The sequence below is a fragment of the Perca flavescens genome, chromosome 6 (assembly GCF_004354835.1).
Source record: "Perca flavescens isolate YP-PL-M2 chromosome 6, PFLA_1.0, whole genome shotgun sequence".
In the NCBI taxonomy this organism is placed as follows: Eukaryota; Metazoa; Chordata; class Actinopteri; order Perciformes; family Percidae; genus Perca; species Perca flavescens.
In genome coordinates, this window is record NC_041336.1 from 18,695,125 (window position 1) to 18,715,962 (window position 20,838).

At 40.6% G+C, this 20,838-nt stretch overlaps 3 protein-coding genes across 3 annotated transcripts in view; 2 read left to right on the forward strand and 1 right to left on the reverse strand.

The window, feature by feature from the left end:
- itga10 (integrin, alpha 10) overlaps nt 1-4,102 on the forward strand; it is a 27,338-nt gene extending 23,236 nt beyond the window's left edge. The window contains exons 16-30 of the mRNA XM_028579507.1: nt 63-229; nt 351-493; nt 592-702; nt 798-883; nt 991-1,132; nt 1,241-1,333; nt 1,450-1,526; nt 1,691-1,780; nt 1,865-1,949; nt 2,034-2,147; nt 2,222-2,329; nt 3,087-3,200; nt 3,298-3,393; nt 3,481-3,594; nt 3,685-4,102. Coding sequence (XP_028435308.1) covers nt 63-229; nt 351-493; nt 592-702; nt 798-883; nt 991-1,132; nt 1,241-1,333; nt 1,450-1,526; nt 1,691-1,780; nt 1,865-1,949; nt 2,034-2,147; nt 2,222-2,329; nt 3,087-3,200; nt 3,298-3,393; nt 3,481-3,594; nt 3,685-3,738 — 1,594 coding nt within the window. The 3' untranslated portion in view covers nt 3,739-4,102. The remainder of the gene's footprint in view (nt 1-62; nt 230-350; nt 494-591; nt 703-797; nt 884-990; nt 1,133-1,240; nt 1,334-1,449; nt 1,527-1,690; nt 1,781-1,864; nt 1,950-2,033; nt 2,148-2,221; nt 2,330-3,086; nt 3,201-3,297; nt 3,394-3,480; nt 3,595-3,684) is intronic.
- Nucleotides 3,974-11,442, reverse strand: polr3c (polymerase (RNA) III (DNA directed) polypeptide C). Its single transcript, XM_028579508.1, has 13 exons — nt 11,225-11,442; nt 9,128-9,274; nt 7,849-8,113; nt 7,234-7,535; nt 6,973-7,077; nt 6,250-6,423; nt 6,105-6,156; nt 5,922-5,982; nt 5,687-5,837; nt 4,970-5,071; nt 4,799-4,848; nt 4,499-4,648; nt 3,974-4,385 (listed from the first exon to the last, which is right to left on the reverse strand). Exons 2-13 carry the CDS (start codon nt 9,272-9,274, stop codon nt 4,304-4,306), a joined length of 1,641 nt encoding a protein of 546 aa, XP_028435309.1. The 5' UTR covers nt 11,225-11,442; the 3' UTR covers nt 3,974-4,303.
- On the forward strand, nt 11,354-20,554 carry rnf115a (ring finger protein 115a). Its single transcript, XM_028579510.1, is given in 10 exon segments — nt 11,354-11,521; nt 14,447-14,505; nt 14,762-14,816; nt 15,110-15,269; nt 15,272-15,392; nt 15,563-15,631; nt 15,730-15,802; nt 15,894-15,987; nt 17,132-17,247; nt 19,851-20,554. Coding segments are annotated over 10 exon segments (1,020 nt in total). The 5' UTR covers nt 11,354-11,368; the 3' UTR covers nt 19,971-20,554.
- Nucleotides 20,555-20,838: the final 284 nt, after the last annotated feature.

Sequence of the window (20,838 nt, forward strand, 5' to 3'; positions counted from 1 at the left end):
ACAACAGATTAAACATTGGGATGTAATCCTGTTTTATCATCCACTGTCTCTCCTGTGCCCAGCTCTCGAAGCATTGTCCAGATCAATGTGAGTCTGTCCTTCCAGCCGCACTCCATCAATGTCATTCAGAAGACCTGCCAGAGGGGTGGCAGAGAATCAGCCTGTCTCAATGCCACTGCCTGCTTCACAACCGTGTCCCGCTCCCCTGGACCACAGAGCAACAGCTTCGGTATAATTCTTTATTTCTTACCCTCTCTAATCCTTTTTACAACTGTCTGTGAGTGTTGTGAATTGGCCAGACAGGCATAATAAATAGAATGGGGGATTATTCAACACTGCTCTCTCCTCAGATCTGTGGGTGTCGGCCATGTTGGATGACAGGAAGCTGTCTGCGCGGGCACTGTTTGACGACAGCTCCCACCGACAGACCCAGCTGGCAGTCCAAGTTCACACAGGACAAACTCTCTGCTACAAACTGCCCTTCCACGTCTATGTGAGCGTTGCTACACACATCAACTACAAGTTTGACATTCATCATTCATACACATGCAGCAAGACAAACTAAGTGACTTTATTTTATCTTTGTTGTAGGACACAGCAGATTACATCCGTCCAATTAGCTTCTCGCTGCGGTTTAAGATCAACAATACAGAGAGTGGTCCAGTGTTGGATGAAGGCTGGCCAACAACTGTCAAGAAATCCGTGAGCGGTTATCATTTCTAGCTTTTTTACCGCACCACATTTCCTCCCTCTGTTCTCCATCAAACATGCTGTCCTCTCCACTTGTACCTCTACAGATCCAGTTCTTTAAAGACTGTGGTGAGGACGATGTGTGTACAACAGACCTGGTGCTGCAGGCTCATATGGACATCCCTGGGACGAGGTACAGATTTGAGAATACTCTCATTCTCTTTTTCCTTTCCGCAGCAGTTTGACAAGATCTACTCAGTTGTTAGGTTTCAGTGAGTTTTCATTGTTTTTCCTCCACAGACAGAAGCCTTATGTGATTCGCAGCCCTCGTAGGCGTCTGGCGGTGGAGGTGCAGCTTCAGAACAGACTAGAAAACGCCTACAACACCAGCCTGACGCTGCACTATTCACGCAACCTGCACTTCTCCAGCCTCAGCATTAGGGTAAACTACACACATATATACATGCAGCACCATATTTAACTCACCCTACATATTTACACAGATCTACACCGACAAACTAACACTCAGTTTCTGTTTCTTTCGTTGTAGGAGGATGTCCACTTTAAGATTGAGTGTACAGCACTCAGTGCCAACAGCCACTCGTGTAACGTCAGCTATCCAGTATTTCGCTCCCAGTCAAAGGTATGTCCATGCCAAGGAAATAGCTGCATCACTCTCTCCACTCAGCCCACTCGTACTTCACTTCCTCCAGGTGAAATGTGTCACTTCAGCAGGCCGTTCTATGGTTTTGTTTGCAGGTTAACTTCATGTTGGAGTTTGAGTTCAGCTGCACATCTCTGCACAGTCGAGTGCAGATGAAGCTTCATGCTGCCAGGTAGTTCACTACAAGGAACAAGTTCTGCATACTCCACGCAAACACTTCACAAATACTAAAAACCTCAATAAACATGAGGTTTTTTTTAATATTGTTTCCACAACAGGAGATTAAAAGTCTAATGCGAAAAAGCACCTAAGTTTACCCTCTGGTTATTTTTACAGTGACAGTGTGGAGAGAGTGGATACTTTGGAGGACAACAGCGTTCAGCTGCAGAGTTTTGTTCAGTATGAACCCGACTTGTTTGTTAGCAGGTATGTGTGTGCAGCATACTGTATGTATTATTCAACAATCAGATATTTTAGCTACTTTAAATATTTTTTTTGGTGTGTGTGCAGTGACTCTAATTTGAACCGATACGAGGTCCACCCCACTCGGACAGTGTCGGAGTCAATTGGACCAGAGTTCTACACACACCTCAGGGTAAAGCTCACATGCGCATTTTAGAAACTTTAATGCAACACAAAGTTATTGTAAACTTCGAGCACTTTTTGTTTGCGTTTGTAGCTGCAGAACCTCGGCTGTTACTCCGTGAGTAATCTGGAGCTGAGGCTGCATCTGCCCTCTGTGGCTGCAGGAGACAGAGTCTTCATGACCGTCACCGATGTCTTCTCTTACAACGTGAGTTGTGCTGCTGTGTGAGTGTTTGTATCGCTTGATTAGATCTTATCTGACATATTTAAATTGCCCCATAGGCCACAGGGGTGAACTGCAGCATGCTGAGTGATCTGGCCCAGCTGAAGGCCAGACAGAGAGATGTACGCTCCCTTCATCCCGAAGACATGATGCAGAATGACATACTGGTGAGGCCCCTGATGGCACAGCAGCTACTGAACACTGTGCAGCATCAATATATACAGTACAGGCCAAAAGTTTGGACACACCTTCTCATTCAATGTGTTTCTTTATTTTCATGACTATTTACATTGTAGATTCTCACTGAAGGCATCAAAACTATGAATGAACACATATGGAATTATGTACTTAACAAAAAAGTGTAAAATAACTGAAAACATGTCTTATATTTTAGATTCCTCAAAGTAGCCACCCTTTGCTTTTTTGATAGCGCTGCAAACCCTTGGTGTTCTCTCAATGAGCTTCATGAGGTAGTCACCTGAAATGGTTTTCACTTCACAGGTGTGCTTTGTCAGGGTTAATTAGTGGAATTTTTTCCCTTATTAATAAAAAAGCAAATGGTGGCTACTTTGAAGAATCTAAAATATAAGACATGTTTTCAGTTATTTCACACTTTTTTTGTTAAGTACATAATTCCATATGTGTTCATTCATAGTTTTGATGCCTTCAGTGAGAATCTACAATGTAAATAGTCATGAAAATAAAAAGGAAACACGTTGAATGAGAAAGTGTGTCCAAACTTTTGGCCTGTACTGTATGACTGTATGACTGTATGTATGTATGACTGTATGTATGTATGTATGTATATATATATATATATATATATATATATATATATATATATATATATATATATATATATATATATATATATATATATATATATATATATATATATTTTAACATGTTTATATCTGTGTTTAGAACTGCAGCAGATCATGGTGCACTGAGATTGTGTGTGATGTCCAGCAGCTTCTAAGAGGGCAGGCCGCCGTCATTCGCATCAGCCGCAGAGTTCATGATGATTTTTTCAGAAAAGTGAGTTACACAACCAAACGCAGATGCTCATTGCAGCTTACATTTTTTTGTCCTATGACACAAACATTGGTGGTCACCTCTGGGTCTCTTTTTCTAGGCCAAATATAAGTCAGTTAGGATAATAGGTGCCTATCGCGTCGTAGCTAAGGAGACTAACCTCATCACACTGGGCACAGGAACAGTCTGGAGGGAGGTAAGAAGACTGTAGCTGGATTTTTAGAAGCAGTATGGGAATGCCATTTACTTTCTCTAATCTCTTCTTTCATCTATTTGTCTGTAGACTGTACTGGAGGTGCTAAAGGGCAGAGCTATTCCCATCTCGCTGTGGATTCTGATTGGCAGCATCATTGGAGGTTTACTGCTACTGGCCCTCATCATTTTTATACTATGGAAGGTATTTTCATGTTACATTTACCCTGAACTTTCTTCAGGAAAATGAATGTGTTGTGGACAGAATATCAATCTCTATGTCATTTCTCGTCAGCTGGGATTCTTCACACGCAAACAAAGAGGAGAGGATGAGAACCATGAGGACTGAGCCCAACTTTTGCTGCCATGACAACAGTCATTTGCCATGACGACTACCACAGGGGCTGAGTCCCGTCTTACTAGGCACAGAGACAGTTTGGGCTCGATACACAGACGCAACAGGGGCCTCCAGGACCAAAGAGAGCATCGCAAGGGTCCAACAGAAATGCACTACCCACTATTTCCAGGGTCGGGAGCACTTATGTAAATAATTTTTTTCTAATGTTAAGGACAAAACAAAAGTGTATTAAACCACAATTCTTCTATTTAATATACAGACATCTTCATGGTTTTACATTTCAAACAATCACTCCGTCCTATGTTTGTCATACAGTTTTTGTGTTTGTTCTTCGATTAAAACGAAGTTTAATTTAGTTAATGAAAAAGAAGTATTCTTGTGCTCAGTTTATTCATTTGCTGATGCGTGCAATAAAACAAGCAAAATAGTCTATTCAGATTTTACTCCACTCCAAAATGAAACAATTCAGTCATATAAACTATAAAACAGCCACACTTGACAGCATTCATACACATAAAGTAATGGAAATAGAGTTGTAATGCTTGTACATATGCTCTTAACTTGTGGATGCGGTGGAGTTGATGTAGGACTCTAAAAGAAAGATGGTTTCATCTACCTGGTTCTCTGCTGAATCTAACCTGGAGGGAAAAAGAACAATAGTGTGAATAGCAACACCAACAGACCAAAGAGGGGATTCAATAATGTCACCTGTAGTAAAGGGAATTGCAGTTTTTTCTTGCACACTTCTTACTTGTTGATATGAAGCCGTAAGGCATCCAGCTGTTGCTTTTCAGGAGCAGTTATCATCTCCTCGACCTCCGTCAGCTGCTCAGGCTCGGCGCCACTGGCCTGCAGAGATGCCAGAATGGCCTCGATTCGCTGGGATTTCTCCAGCAGACGTCTGTCAGTTAAGCAGAAAACCAATCAAACTTTGATCTGTGACACGGTGTGCGAGCCAGACAACTCTTAAAGTTGATCATGTGAAATTATCTGGCTTGCAAGGGTAGTAGGGCACAGAAAACAAAGGGACATACAGTTACAATGAACTCACTTGCTCTCTTTGGACTCAAACAGGCGCCGCTCTACGAGGTTGGCTACTGTCTGCAGAGAAAAATGTGAGACAAAACATTACTAAAGGCAAAACCAACATACAAGAAAGAATACCATTAGTAGCCCTCTTCAATCTACAGCTCTGAAGGTTACTGTACATTCAATGTTTTACCTTGTAGCAGTTCTGAAGCAGCATTCTTGCAGTTGGGAGTTGGTTGACCGTGTAAAGGTAGAAAGTACGAGAAGGAGCATAATCGGGAGTTTTTGGGATTTCCTGAAGAATAAAAGAAATATATCACGGCTGTTCAGAGAGAATGAGTAGGCAGATTCAAAAATAAGAACTAGGGCTGCTCCCTCCAATTTGATGACTTAAATCATCTAATGTGTGCATTCAAATCAAATTCAAGTCAATATGTGAGTGAAACTGCCAAATGGTCACTTTTGTTAAATTATTCATTGTCCACAGAGACACACAGAATAAAAGATTAGGCTGCAGTGCTTTACAAGTCTAGTTTTAAAAATATCTCATTCACTTAGTGCATCTTCAAAAAGTGTGCCAAATAATTTTCAAAGTACGTTTTTGGATCAGGTTTTTTTTTTTTTTTATTACTCCTACGTTCCAGGCAGTCACTCATGTTAATACACTAAAACAAAAAGGCTTGAAAAGGACTTGCTTTGCATATCTAAATTGATCACAGTGTTCAGTATGTCCTCTTATTTTTGTCAAAGGTACAAATCATTTGTGGCAACAATTAAGATGAAGGACTGTTTTGGAAGCTCTTCCATGTTGGGTTTAAGTGTTCAAAAGCGTTCAACAATCGATAATGCTAAGAACACCTAAAAGCAAAGAGGGGAATTGTGAAATCATCTTCACATGCCAAACATGTACCTGTAGCTGGACCAGGTTCTGTGAAAGCAGCGTGTAGAGCATGTCTTTAGCCTCTTTGGCTGGAATCATTGCAAAATCCTCCACCTGCTTCTGCTCCAGGTGACGTTTCCTTAGCAACAGACGGAAGATGCGCGCTGATCGGGAGCCAAATCTGATGACAGATTAAAAGTGATTTAATAATGATTTGCTGATGATAGGACAATTACATGTATACACAATTAAAAAACACACTTACCTCTCTTGTACTACAGACTCAAGTGTGGCCCGAGCCAGATTGGCCAGCGCTCTGTGCATATCTGAGAGGTGAGTTATGAAAAAGCATCCGTGCCTTGCATTTAATGAATTAATGTGTGTGTTGGCTCTTGACAATATGCTTAGGACCCTCTAAATAAAAAAATAAAAATGTAAAAAAGGATACTGACAACATACATCCCTCCTCCACTTTCACCAGCCTTCCCCACAAACTCCATCTAGAAAATTAAAGGACAAGTAAATCTAAAACATCTTACAGATAAATAAATTAAAGACTGGAAAATATGACAGGTGCCTTGCAGAGTTCATACCGGGTCATCAATGAGTAGCGTGAGGTACTGGTCTAAGATGGGTCTGGGGATGTTGTAGCTTGTTGGGAGGGACCTGAAGATCTCGTTGGCTGAGAGGGGCTTTGTGCAAGTGGCTGTGGGCGAGGTTGTCACCTCACTCATCCTCAGCATAGTCCTCACTATCTCACTGCTAGTCTGGGTTATTAAAATGGAATGATTTAGAAAGACGTTATATGGTTACAATTACAAACATCCATAATAGTATTTTTTCCTACTATAGAAAACAGGCAAGATAGGAAAATGTTACAGCAGTGACATATCTAAAAGGTACAGTAACTAACACCACCGACCAACACCTCTGAAGCTCACTTTAACAAGGTTTATATCTTGTTTGAATAATCTGTACAAAAACTGAAGTTTGAAATAACAATTTGTGTATTTTTTGACTGGGCATAGTGACTTCTTGGAGTCTTGTCATCACCGTGAGGTTGCCAGGAAAACGGGACGAAATATAACACGTTAATAGTGCAATGTAAATGTGCTGGTAGGTGGTTTTTGTTATTTTTGCACAGACCCAGGCTAGCGGTTTCCCCCATTTCCAAGCCTTTATGCTAAGCTAGGCTAACTGGCCGCAGCTTCATACAACATGAGAGTGGTATCAGTCTTCTCGATTCACTTTCTGAAAGAAAGCGATTAAGCACATATATCCCAAAATGAGTGTTCCTGAAATAATATGAACTTGACCTGGTCCAGTTTGTTGGCTACAGCACTGATGATGGCCTGGTCTCTGAAGTGGAGATGGAACCTCTCAAAATTCACCTGCCAGCAAATCCCCTCATCACCATGGGTCTGAGCATGAGAGAGACAAACACGGAGACAGAGAGATGGAAGGTCACACAAAAGATAAGCAATAAGTTATATGTAAGGGACAGGGCAATGAAGAGGTAATTGGAATTTTAAAAATGCAGCAAATAAAAGTGTAACTAACATGTTCCAAACACCCACCTGTGAATCCATTTTAGCCTTCTTCGCGTTCCTTTGGTCCTCCCCATCCTCACTGGCGAGTTGCCGTTTGCCTCGCCCTACGAGTGTCACGTGAGGCACCTTGTAACAGTCGGGGAAGCTCTCTGGCGTGGGTGGAGCAGTGCTAACGGGGGCAGCAGGGGTACCAGGGGGGGCGGGGGCAGCTGGAGTGGAACTGTCTTTTGGTTCTGCTCCTGCCAGAGGAGGGCAGCGCTGAAGAAAATGGGTCTCCACCAGTCTGAAGAAGGCGGATGACACTTCACTGTAATCCATGCTACGACCCTCTATAACAGGAAAGACAAAGAGAAAATAGCTGTGTGAAAATGTGACATTTCTTTTGTAGATTCTCCACAAATCCCATGTAAACCCACAAAGTCGTATTTAATCTTTAGATAGATACTAAGATTTTAAAAGAGGTTTATATTTTGGTGCATGTTTGCTAAATTGACATCCTGCCTGGTTTCCTCTAAAGCTCTCCTCCCATTTGACCAAATTTAGAGTGGCGAACCCAAATCCAGGCTTCGAAATATGCCTTCATAAAACTGAGGGAGAAGCTTTTCTACAGTCTCGGATTGATGCAGATGCTGAGATACTGACCCTCCATGTTCTGTGTGAGGCGGTCGGCGACTGTCTTAATCGTGCCACTCATGGTCATGTGACCTCTCTGTAGTAACTCCTCTATGATTAGCTCTCCAGTGTCCCCGTACAAGGTTTTGGCGGTGTAGATGTAGCGCGGGTAGCGCAAAATTCTCAGAATCCGATCACAACAGGTCTGATACTCTGCGGGGCTCCCAGCTCCTTTACGGCCTGAGCGGAACACACAGGCCCCATGCTGCACGAGCACACACAGGGACTTCTTTACCTACAATGAGACAGAAAAACAAAGAGAAGAGGTGTTTAACATTCACACAAACAAGTTTACCAATTAACATGTATTTGTATATTGTATGTAATGTATTAGCATATGTTGTGCTACTCTTATTGCTCCAATAAGCCCAGTAAACAGCCATTTTAAATCTTAATCTTAAAATCTAAAAGCTGATTGTTATGTTTTTATTCTCCATGGCATTGTTTCACTTATGACATTGTGTTAATGTAATCAGGTTTCTGGAGGACAAATCTACCTGTCATGTAAATGGATACTGGGTTTTGCATTTAAACAAATAATGCAAAAACTACTCCAGTACTACTGTAAGTGTGGAATAATCACCATATGTAAACACACTACAAATACAAAGAGTGCTGCAGGAATGAGTCCAAAAACCCAGAAATGAGTTCGCATTTTTGCACTTCCGGTTCCCTCGTCTCAAAGTCAAAAGGTTTTTTGCCTGAAATAAGGTATCTGGTTAACACATACTTAAGAGATTTTCACGTTTTGTTTTACAACAAATTGGTAAACACCTCACCCTTAAATTTTGAATCTTTAACATGTTTTAAAAAAGGCGGCATCATCCCACCGAACACACAAAATCAGTTGGAAGCTAGCAGCTAGTTAAATGTAGTTCATTTATAGCCTAACATTTACTTCTGGCAAATGCATTTACGCTTAAAAAAGTGGTGCTCATTTGTGAAGATTATCTTGCTGAAGAAAATGTCTCAGTATCACACAATAATTTTATTTGCCACAGATCTTATTTTCTGCAATAATCCCAAATCAAATGAAAAGAATCCTTTTCATTCCTTGTCGAGGGGAACCAGGACGATGCTAACCTACAAAAATACGTCATCCCTGCAGCACACAGTAAAGCTGGACTGCTAAACTATTTGGAAATGCTAAGAAGCAGTGTGTATATAACACTAAATACATCATGTATAATACTATTTCCATGAAGTAGAGACAGTAACAGGCTGGAAACAGTAAGTGGAGGAGTGGTACCAGGTCCAGTGAGATGCCAGTCTCATGAATGATGGTTCTTAAGTTCTGCGCTCCACCTTTGAGCAGGTGTGTTCCCACTTTCTCCACCACTTCTCCAAAGTGCTCCCGCAGCAATAGACCACACAGACGCACCTCCTGGGCAGTCATCTGCACAGAAAAACCCACAGGAACACACGAATGAAGAAAGGTCTTACATCTCGGCTCACTACAAACTTTACAACAACCTATATTAAGCACCTGTATCAACCCAACAATCAATAGAACACTGAGTGCGTTTAGTGATAATTAAGTATGATAAGCTTAGCTTGACTGGTTGCCCTTTCCAGAACACCGGATTCTAATAAAGCACTAATTAAAAGCATAATTAGGACCTAACAGCTTGCCAACTAAACGGTCACTGAACACAAGGAGGACACAAAGACACTCCTCATGGAAGGCAAAGATTAGCAAAAAAGGCATGATAGAATAATTATTTTACAAGGAAATTAGTGCCTTTTACACAATCTCTGAAATGTGTTATGTTGGAGCAATTGCTGTTGCTATGTGCAAAACACTGGTTGCTATGTGTTCCCTACATGAAACATATAACAGAAATCAGACATTTGCATCTTATTACTGGATATTGCAAACAAATAGTAAAAAACTGTCAAACCATGCTTTTCTAATATATTATCCATTGCATTGAAACTTCATTAGAAATTTGGTTTTAAACCTGCAAACTTCTACTTGTAATTGTTTAACATAATGTAATTGTACTTTCTTTCGCATCCTTATTATCCTAATTTATTTACCAAGCTTTTTTCCCAATTCAGAAAGTTTTAGCATCTTCCTATTTTTTTTATGATGGTGTCGCTCCTTTTCTGTGTGATCTTTTGTTTTAGTCTTTGTAATTTGTCTTGATGTCACTGTACACGAGGGCCGCCCCTCAATGATCTTGAGTATAAATAAAGATGAAATGAATTAATGATATTTCTTTTTATAGTTTTGATGGATATCTTTTGGAACAATAGGCTTTTGTCACAGCAGCACAGGTGTTAACTATAATATCATTCAAGTATCCCAGTAAGCCACAACTGTGAGTGTGACACTGAGGCAACACCCTATAGTGAACATATTTATGACAGTTTCCCAGAGTCCAAGATGACATCTTCAAATGTCTTGTTTTGTCTGACCAACAGTCCAAACCCCAAATATATTCAGTTTATATTTAAGCAACACAGAAAGGCAGCAAATCCTCACATTTGAGAAGCTTAAACCAATTAATGTATTGGCACATTTACTTGAAAAGCTACACTGAATCAATTATCATAATTAAATAGTTGCAGGTTAATTTTCTGTCAGTCGACTTTTTTGATTAACAGACTAATCGTTTTAAGCACTAGCAAGAAAACAAATTTTTGGAGCTTACTAATTGTAAGAAAGAATTCAAAATATGTTTGCCTCCAACTGCTTTTATTTGGACCATTCCCTTGTTAATTTGTCTCTCAAAACTCCCCCAACTTTATGGAATTGCAATACTAAATCATTGGAGTATCAACCATGGTTAAGAGGCTTGTCTGGGCTAAGAAACTGAACTGCCCGGTTAGAGATGTAGGGCATTGCCAATCTAAGAAAAAAAGTTATAAACATTCCTGAGTTCAATTTTTACAAATCATTACTTATAATTCTTAATTTAGTGTATTTATAAGTACACTGCTAAAATGCTGAAATATACTGGACAGTATAGGATATAAATGTCAGTTTACCATACATAAGGACAACATAAGCAAAAGGCTCGGCCACTGTATAGGATCACACACTGCACGCAAACGCGCGCGCGCACACACACACACACACACACACACACACACACACACACACACACACACACACACACACACACACACACACACACACACACACACACACACATCAGCAGTTCAGCAGTTCAGCAATAAATAGCTTGACTAACGTTGGTTTAAAAGTAGTAAGCTTATTTTAACAGTCGCATAGCTACACGTGAACTGCGCAGACAGGTCACACACTTTGCATACTGGCTGACTACACTTCAACAATATGTCATCCGAAAAGTCTCCTACTTCATTATTTTTCACAAACCTTTTCGACAGACGAGTTTGTAGACAGAGGCAATCCTTGCTTTTAAGCATCCCTCAGATTGTCAACTAAACACATGCGGCTTCTCGTTGACAACACATGAACACTTCCGCTCTTCGATTAGATTTGCCCAGAGTGCCGCGGTGCATGCCGGGCTGGAGGCGGACAGCTGTCTCCAGTTTGTGGAGGACCGACGTCAGTGTTTGTGCTGGTCTGGGGAAGATGGCGGAGGCTGCGGCTGTTACACCGCATCGGTTTTTCTGTCACTGTTGTAAGGGAGAAGTAAACCCCAAACTCCCGGTAAGTCAGATGTTTTTCTATCTTTATCTCTCATACTCTCTTATATAAAATGTGCGGTTGACAAGTCAACCTTTCTCTGAAATGCCGTTTGTTTCGCTTGGTTGCTACAGCTAAACACTAGCTAGCCAGTTAGCTAGCAGTTAGCGGCGTTTGTTGTTAACTCTAAATAAACTCGTGACACTCGCAAATATCTTTGTCAAAAATATGGCATCAAAAGCAAATATCAACAGCTTTTGTTAGGCTTGCATTTTAAAGACAGGTTTGTCAAAGCACTGTGCTGGACGCCTTGCTTTGACAGCTTGGGGATATTCTGTTTTGCACAAAACAACACAACAGCCGAGAGAAGGTCTATGTTCTTACCTTGTTATTGAATTTTATAGACAGTATTAACATTAGTTGTTTGATATTGGGCTATGTTTGTTTTCAGTGCTGTATCTGATAAAACGCACTTGACAGGACATTTGGGGGAATTTTCAGGAACATAAACTCGTTTTAGTTTCAATTTTAAAGTTAAAAGACGCAGACATAACCCACAACTTTCCAGACTTTTACTAACCTCAGGATATATAAAACTTATATGTTTTACGTCCTAGACAGTTGTGAGGGTCTCTTATTTACACTCAGTAGCCAGTTTAATAGGTACACCTATAGCTAAAACTAATGCAGTCTAATACAGCAGCCTAGTACTAAATCCTAGGTTCATGAAGGTTATAATGGTTTTGATAAAACTGTTTTTAAAGAAGTTAGGGCTGGGCAATATGGAGAAAATCAAATTCCTCGATATTGATACCGCAACGATATTGTAGTGTTGACTATTGGTGCTATCACAAAATATTTACACAATGAGATTTTGGATAAATAATCATCAGTAATGTGGATATAATGACAAAGTGGGTAAAGGCAAATAATAGAACAGTTACTTACAGTCTGGTAAGTTCAGAAAATGACATCACTTTACTGTAATGCAGCCTTTAAAACCAGGAAAAGACAATTATGTCATATCACGATATTACGAAATCCAAAATCTAAGACGATATCTGGTCTCATATCACGATATAATATCAATATATTGCCCAGCTCTAAGAGAGGTGTTAATTCAAATTATTGGTAATTTTGTGTGATGTGGACTTTTATTGCGTTAAACTGAGAGCTGAAATGCTTAACGTTAGTTGATTAATAGATTAGTCGATTGACAGAAATTAATCGCTAACCAGTTTGGCAACCTATCAGTTGTGTAAGTCATTATTTAGCAAATATGGCAAAATTGTTGTTGTTTCCAGAACTCAAATGTGAAAATTTGCTGTTTTTTGTAGAAGAAAAACAACACAAGCTATCTTAAGACGTCAGCTTGTATTTTAGGAAATTGTGATGGGCATTTTGACTATTTCATTATTATATTGACCAAACAATGTACCAATTAAAGGATAACATTATTTGTGGATTAACTGAAAATGAAAGTGTTAGTTGCTACCCTAATAGTATTTATGCTTGATTGATATACTTGAGGTGGCCAAAAGTTACCTAATAAACTAGCCACTGATTGTATATTACATTGTCTATGTCTCATTGTCAGTACATCAGTCCACCAGATTATACTGTTGTCAGCTGAATCTTTTTATGATAGGGTTGAGGGTAATTCCAGCCTGCCCTGTCACTGACTCTAAACTGGCCTGCTTGTCTCAGACACACTCAATCCTGTGGCATGTCTTCACTGAGCCAACTGACTGCAACACCCACACACTACTACAGTATATCCCAAGGACCTTCTGTCAGTCATGTATCCATTTATGCAACACAGATATGATAACCTGTCTATGAGCAAATGACACACAACTCACGTAAACTGTTTTTGCTTACTGCATGGTTTATCAACCAATTCTGAACATGACCATAGTTTAACACCCTCTATTACTTGTAATGTGAGCATGGTATTCATTTGTACTCTTGTTTTCACAAGCATCCAGTGAGCTCCAAATAGAAAATAATATGTGTAATATAATATATGTTTTGACCTACTTTTTTCATCAAATTATGTTATGAAACACACATCAGTTGAAGCTCTTGTAGTCCAGTCTGTATATTAAGCGGCCTCAATTCAATCCTGTTCCAATGGTTGAGAAACCCTGTTTTACAACGAGGGGATAACATACAGTAGCTGTACAAATTGACACTAGTACTGTATTTCTTTATTCTATTGCAGTGGTTACGCTTTAGGTGTGGTTGGCAGACCAGTTCTACCTCCAAGGCTACATTCATAAAACAGCCGTCGTACAAATCTGACTGGTATTATCCTTGCAAAGACAAATTGACAAAGTCTTGTTTTTTTTTACCATCCAGTCACCATATCGTTGCAATGTTTTAATAAATCCCTTCAAAGGCTCAGCGTTAGAATAAAGAAGAATATTTTCCAGATATCAATATATCACAATATGGCAAATACAGTATTTGTATATTACATTACAATGAACACAGTTGGATAAAAATACAACTGTGTTCATTTCTTATGGATTACATCAGACAAAACCTTTCACATGTAAAACAAAAACTGTAACCATTATTTTTGTTGTTCTTTTAATTGCTATTTTCTTGTAATTATTAATTTAGATAACACGATTATAAAAGAATTTGATCCTATCATCACATAGACATAATTTTACTAAAGTAGAGCTGAAACAATTATGTAAATAATCCATCAATAGCTGCTCAACAGAAAAATAATCTGCGACTACTTTGATAATAAATAATGATAAACAGAATGACAGAAATAATAAACATTTTTGGTTTTGGTTTCTCTGAGGAGAGAATTTTCTGCTTCTTTCTGCTTTATGTAATTGCCAACTGAAGATCTTTGGGTTGTGGACTGTTGGACTGTTTTTAACCAGTGTGCTGCCTGTGGAACTCAGTATTTGTTGTGATTCTTTCCAGGAGTATATCTGTCCAAGATGTGACTCAGGGTTCATAGAGGAAGTAACAGAAGACTCCAGGTACGTATCTACCTCTCTTCTCCAGACAACATGAGCTGTTAAGGCCTTTTAGTGTTAGTTTGGAACAAAAGCAAGTACAGTACATGGGCAGTGTTTACATTCTTATTTACAAGTACCCACATGTTGCACTTTAGAAGCTTGTAGGCTTACCATGCAGTTTTGTCCCAGGCTAACACTAACCCTGAGCATGTGTATAGGATTCAGTGGACGTTGCTAATAATGTGTCTTTTGTCCCCTTGTGCGCTGTTTCCCTCAGTCTCCTAGAGGGTGGCGCTAATGGGATAGATGACGCAGCCACACAATTTGCAGAGGTACAAGCTGACCTAAGGGATTTTGGGGAGAATAGGGTGGGGAAAAGGGGCAAAGAGGATTTGTTGCTGTCATTTAATGTGTTTTGATTAACGTTGTCTTCTTCTTTCCCTGCCCTCTTCTCCACTCACCTTTCTGTTGGCTCCTGTCCTTTGTTTTGCAATTGCATGTTGGCTTCCTCTCTTTTCCGATTGTGCTGCCTGCTTTCCTATCCTTAATCCCATTTTCTGCCTGAAAATCTCTTTTTCCATACCTGTACCTGTCTCTTCGCCTGTCCAATCCTACCATCCCATAGCTATGGCACCTCTTGTTACTGGAGCGGCCGTTTACAACAGACAGTGACACACCTGACTCAGAACCTCGGCTCCCTGGAGGGCGCTTGGGGGGTCTCAGTGACCTGGGGGGGTTCGGAGGGGGGCCGATTGGGGGGTCAGTCCCAGCAGGCCTAGGGGGACCTATGGGGGTCTACTAGGAACTGGGGAACACTGGGGACCAGGACGTCCCCCTCGCCTGCACAGCCAGAGGAGATACCGGTCCAGAGGCAGCAGTAGACCAGACCGCTCGCCTGCTGTGGAGGGGTGAGTAACTGACCAGTTCAGTTCAGTCTTCCAGTCTCTCTTGGCTCTCTTTTCTGCCTTGCATACTCCCACTCATAACAATGACAGTGCTATTTATGCTCTTACAATCCTCACTGTTCTTATTTATGGTAATGACATTAACAGTTGTATATTTTCTCTCTGTGTCTCAGGATTGTACAACAGTTTCTCGCTGGCCTCTTTGCCAACTCCGGAGTCCCTGGCTCATCTCCCCTCTCATGGTAAGATGACATTACAGTACCGTCACAGTGTTGTTAGTGCTAGTGTCAAAGTGCAAGTGCTATTTCTTATCAGCTTGTGGTGTCTGTGTCTCTCTCAGGACGGGGATGCTGCACTCTAACCCAGGGGATTACGCCTGGGGACAGGGAGGGTTAGATGCAGTGATAACACAGGTAAACCACACTTAATAGAACTTAACTCCAACTGTATGTCCATGCCACCTTTTAATTTCTCTACAGTTTACAATTTTGTTTGTGTGTGTAGTTACTAGGTCAGTTGGAGAACACAGGACCTCCTCCAGCAGAGAAAGAGAAGATCTCTTCTCTCCCTACTGTCAATATTTCTCAGGAACAAGCAGGTCAGTAATTCCTTGTTTCACCGTTTGTCTCACTCGATCTCACCACAATTCTCTTGTCGCATCCCTGAAGTACAAATTGCAATATTGCTCATGGATGTGGCTGGAGCTGTCAGTCTGACCCTATAACAATTAGCTAATTGCACACCTTTGGTTGGACTAGCTGTTTGTGTATCTATTATTAAGTTTTAATGCGTAGGCATCACTGATTTCTTAGAAACTACTGGCTTGTATATGCATACACAAGGGACGTGTCCTTGTATAAGCCTCTCCGTATAAAATCTCCTCCGTTAAAAACAAAAATGCTAATAACACATCTGTCATTATGTAAATACATGCTTATTTGTTTAGAAGTTTGTGCAGCACTTAGATAGAACATGAAAAGACACTTGTGTTTATATACAGTCAAAAATCTGCCTGCCTCTATCGGAATTTAACATAGGGGTGTACTTACTTATGCCCCCTGTATTTTAAGGAAGAACATTTATTTATTTACAATACATTATTCATTCACAAACAAAATTGGTGTCCTTAAAGGTTGGATTTTTCCTCATTTTTTAAAAATAAGTCATTAAGATCAATTTCCAAAAGATGATTTTTGTATTCCTCTTTTTAGTCAACTTTAGCATGGGTGTCCTAATTTTTTCACATGACTGTATAATATATACAAAAGAAGCCCCTGAAACTGTCTGTCTGGGATGAAATGTAAACCATAAACAACCATCCACACTTCCAAATCCTCTTGTGGATCTGTTCTTTTTAACTTCCTCTTCTGTGTGTGTATGTGTGTTGTCCTATTTTACCACTCAGCTGTAACTGTGTGGTTAGTTATGCAGCCCAGCTTTTGCAGGGCTGTTCATAGCAGACTTCTTCGGAGAAATGACAATTCACATGCCTTTTTTTTCCAGGCCTTGAGGCGTCAGGCCTTTTATCTTTGTGTATAATTGTTTTTAGTAATTAGTAAAAACCATGCTTTGTAGCTTGCTTGCTAAGAAACTTTATGATGCAAGCATAGGTTTGGTATTAATGATCTGTTGCACATTCCCTCAACACATGTGAGTCATTAGCAAGTGACCGATAAGTAACACCAGAAATCACTCGAAACCACAGGGGTATTGATAAAGCATTTCTATCTTCTCTCCTGTAGACTGCTGTATGGAATGTCCGGTGTGCAAAGAGGACTTCGCAGTGGGAGAGCCGGTCAGACAGCTACCCTGTAACCACTTCTTCCATTCAGACTGTATAGTACCTTGGCTGGAAATGGTGAGTCATAACAGAGCTCATAAACTCACAAAAGATATCCTTAATGACATGTGATACTGTATTTGAGATATTGCGGATATTAAGACCTTAAGGAAATTTGAACACAACTCTTAATAGTTTTTGGACAAAAATGGAGGTTAATGGCACAGAAGAATAAAGCGTGATTCATGCTTCTGCGTTAGATCTACGCCGTGGCTACGTACGTAGGTACATGGAGACATAGATCAAACACTGGACCCTACACCGGACCCTTGCGTCCTAGCCTGATGTGCACCTCCCGTGGCTTGGTAGCGTTGCATTTCCCCCTACTCACTTACTTCTTGGTTCTCCCCCATAAACAACATGCAATCAAGGAGAGGGTTACCTTTTCCTGCTACAGATTTCTGACTGTGGTCAGAAAACACAGGGGAAACACTTTGTTTCCCTCACTATGGCTCTCATTTATGAAACGTGCGTACGACCTAAAACGGCGTACGCTGCGATAAAATCTCATGTCTGGTCTGAACTTGTGAACGCAGGTTTTCGAGTCAGTGTGGACTTGCGGTGCAGCATATAATCAGTTTAACAGGAGAAGGAGAAGTTATCAGTTGATCACTTATCAGCAATGGCAGATCTGGCTCTTTTAGAAGACCTCTATGCACCAGTACAACAGTGCACACGGGCCATGGTGGAGCGCTCCATTGGATTGATTAAGGCGCAGATGGCTCTGTCTTGCATCAGCGGGGGGGACCCTACTATACATGGCAGAAAAAGTCTGCAACATTGTTTTAGCCTGTGGGGTTCTGCACAACATCGCGCAGGAAAACAGGGTGCCATAAATGTAGTGATTAGAGGTCGACCGATACCGATAGCTAGGTTGGGCCGTATTTGCCGATAACAGATTAATCGACCGATAGTATTTAGAATTGATACACCCACAGCAATGCTACACAAGCATGTGTGTTGTTTAAACCAGTTCTCCTACATATTTGGAGTTATCCAGTGCAAAAATAAACATGAGCATTATAATTCATATAAAGGACAAACTATTTACATTTCTTCAAAAAAGGCCCAGATGTATGCCAAATCTCAAAACAGTGACGCCATTCTTCTCTGTAGAACGGTTTAGAACAGTAACAGACAATCTCTGACCTGGAGGGATCTATCTTTCCCACTATATACTCTCTATTCTCGCTTGGATGCCTATATAAGGCATAATGTGTGACGGACCTGCCTTCCCGTTGGTTGAAAACATATAAACAAAGGCATCATGGGAGATTACCTTGTCGGTAGCACGGAGTTAGCGGCAGAAATGACCGAAAACGTGATGAATTATGGACATCAAGTGGATAAATCTTGGATGTAACAGTTTGGATTTAATGGTCAACAACCCCGAAAAAAGGCACAAGTTCCAGGCTGGATAGAAAATCATCTGTAAAGGCTAGAAAGACACCAAAGACACACCCGTGACGGCTAATTCGTTAGCTTTTAGCTTTTAATTCTCTACGTTTAACTGTTATTAAATTATCTAAATATGAATCAGAGGTGCCGTTTGGGATCGTGGACGATCCATTTAGGTCGGACTTGCGTTTATTTTTGTCAGTTTAACCGCTTGAGGTAAGTTAGCCTACTACTAATGTTTAGGGTCATTTCAGCCTCGAAAGCAAACAAACATACTGTGCTGTTCTTTCTCTACTAATGCAGCATATATTCAACAAATTAATAACTTTATGATATGACAAAATGTACTGTATACATACCTTTTTGGTGTCAGTGCTTTAAACGCGCATCTGATGTCAGCCTTCTCCGCGTCTCGCCACGTCGTAAATTGTAGGGGCGAGGCCTCAAAACCGAGAATATATTGGGGCGTGAAATTTTAATTTCGATTGTTTCCAGCCGCTGCATTTATCAATGTACGACCATTCTTACGCTCTGATTGGTGTGATACGAACGTCGTGAAGCCTGTCGTAAGATGATTTCTGCGCTGGTTTCTACGTTAGGTTGATAAATGAGGGCCTGTGACTCGGCACTCGCTCCGATTATACTCGCCGTCACTCTCTCACTCGCTCTACCACACCCTCTCCACGCACACACACATACTGTCTCTGCTATTAAGAGAACAACGTACAAGTATAAACTTCAGGCCACTTACGTAGGCTATGGCTCAGAAAGCTCTGCGTGGAAACTCCGCAGGACCATAAATCACACTTAAGATGCATCAGACTTTGGCAGGAAATACTTGTTAGTTAGTTGGATCAATCCATTGTTGGTTTTGGTCCTTTCATGAGATTTGTTGGATACAAAAATATATAGAATATCACCAGCCTTACCCTTAGAATTGCCTTAAAGGAATGCCAAATTAAAATCAACAATAACATTGTTCAATGCTAAATTGGAGGATTAGATCACTCAGGCTGAAATTGCCCTACCCTACCAATCATTTAACATTAGCAGAGGGAAATTTTGCTGAGGTATATTTGACTGACGACGAGACAGAAAGATCCTGGCATTCAAAGTCAAAGAACCACCTGGGCATCGTGTAAATATGACTAAAATAAGGAGTCCACCTGTGAGAAAACTGCCCAAAGCTAATGTTCTCTATTTTCTGTTCTGTGGCCACACAGCATGACACATGTCCAGTGTGTAGGAAGAGCTTGAACGGAGAAGACAGCAGCAGCCAGCCCCCATCAGAGTCCCCCACCCTCTCCATGGACCCCCGCACACAGGAGAGATGGTCTTTCTGAGACACCCACCTGTCTCATCCCTTGGTTCTCCTCGCCTACATCCGCAACACACCGAGAAGACAAATCACTTCTCACTTTCCTCTTTTCATCCCTGTTGCAGTCATAATCATCTCGGTCTGCTATATTTTTTGTATTTTTCATTTTCTATTTGAATGCCTTTCTCCTCAACCACGTAAACAAATACCCATACAGACGTCTTAACAGTCGGTTGAGGTCTGCTAGATCTCTTCTTCTTTTTGCCTCATAACAAACCAGCCTAGATTGATGATGATGATGATCAAGCCCATGTCTTCTCTACTTCCACCTCTCAAGCAAACTTTTTTTTCGATCTTTCTTGAAATGCACTGTTGCAATACACTATTGCAGGAAAATGCCAGACTTTATATTATATATATCATGCCCTCTTTACCCTTCAGACAATTAGCTAAATCATGTAACTGAGCCCTGTTTGGCAAATACTATAGTGGTTACTTGGTTACTCTTGGCATTTACAGGGGCTGGACCTAACAACATGAACACCTATAGCCCTGCAATAAATGTTATGTTTATGAAGGGTACAATACAGTTTTTTTTTTGGGGGGGGGATTTTGCCAGGGAGATCTTGATTGAATTATGGTTATTTATTCTGGTGGTGTTTTATTAGATTGCATTGTAAAGGTGTTCATGTTATTGCGTCCACCCTCTGTAGTGTACGTCAAAAAAATAAGAGTATTTTATAGTTGAGTCGCTGCTGGTTAATGGCCACAAATGGAAGCTGTGACATCGAATGAAAGCAAGGGATTCCTTACACCTTTTGGGGAAAACAAATATCACACCAAGGGAACAAAATTGTCCAACTAATAAGAGATTTAAACATACTCTTCCTGGT

Coding starts and splice junctions, on each gene's coding strand:
- polr3c (XM_028579508.1), bottom strand. CDS start 9,274: ATGACTGCCCAGGAGGTGCGTCTGTGTGGTCTATTGCTGCGGGAGCAC. Junction 8,114..9,127: donor CTGGCATCTCACTGGACCTG/GTACCACTCCTC, acceptor GTCTCATTGTAG/GTAAAGAAGTCCCTGTGTGT. Junction 7,536..7,848: donor CCTCACACAGAACATGGAGG/GTCAGTATCTCA, acceptor TTCCTGTTATAG/AGGGTCGTAGCATGGATTAC.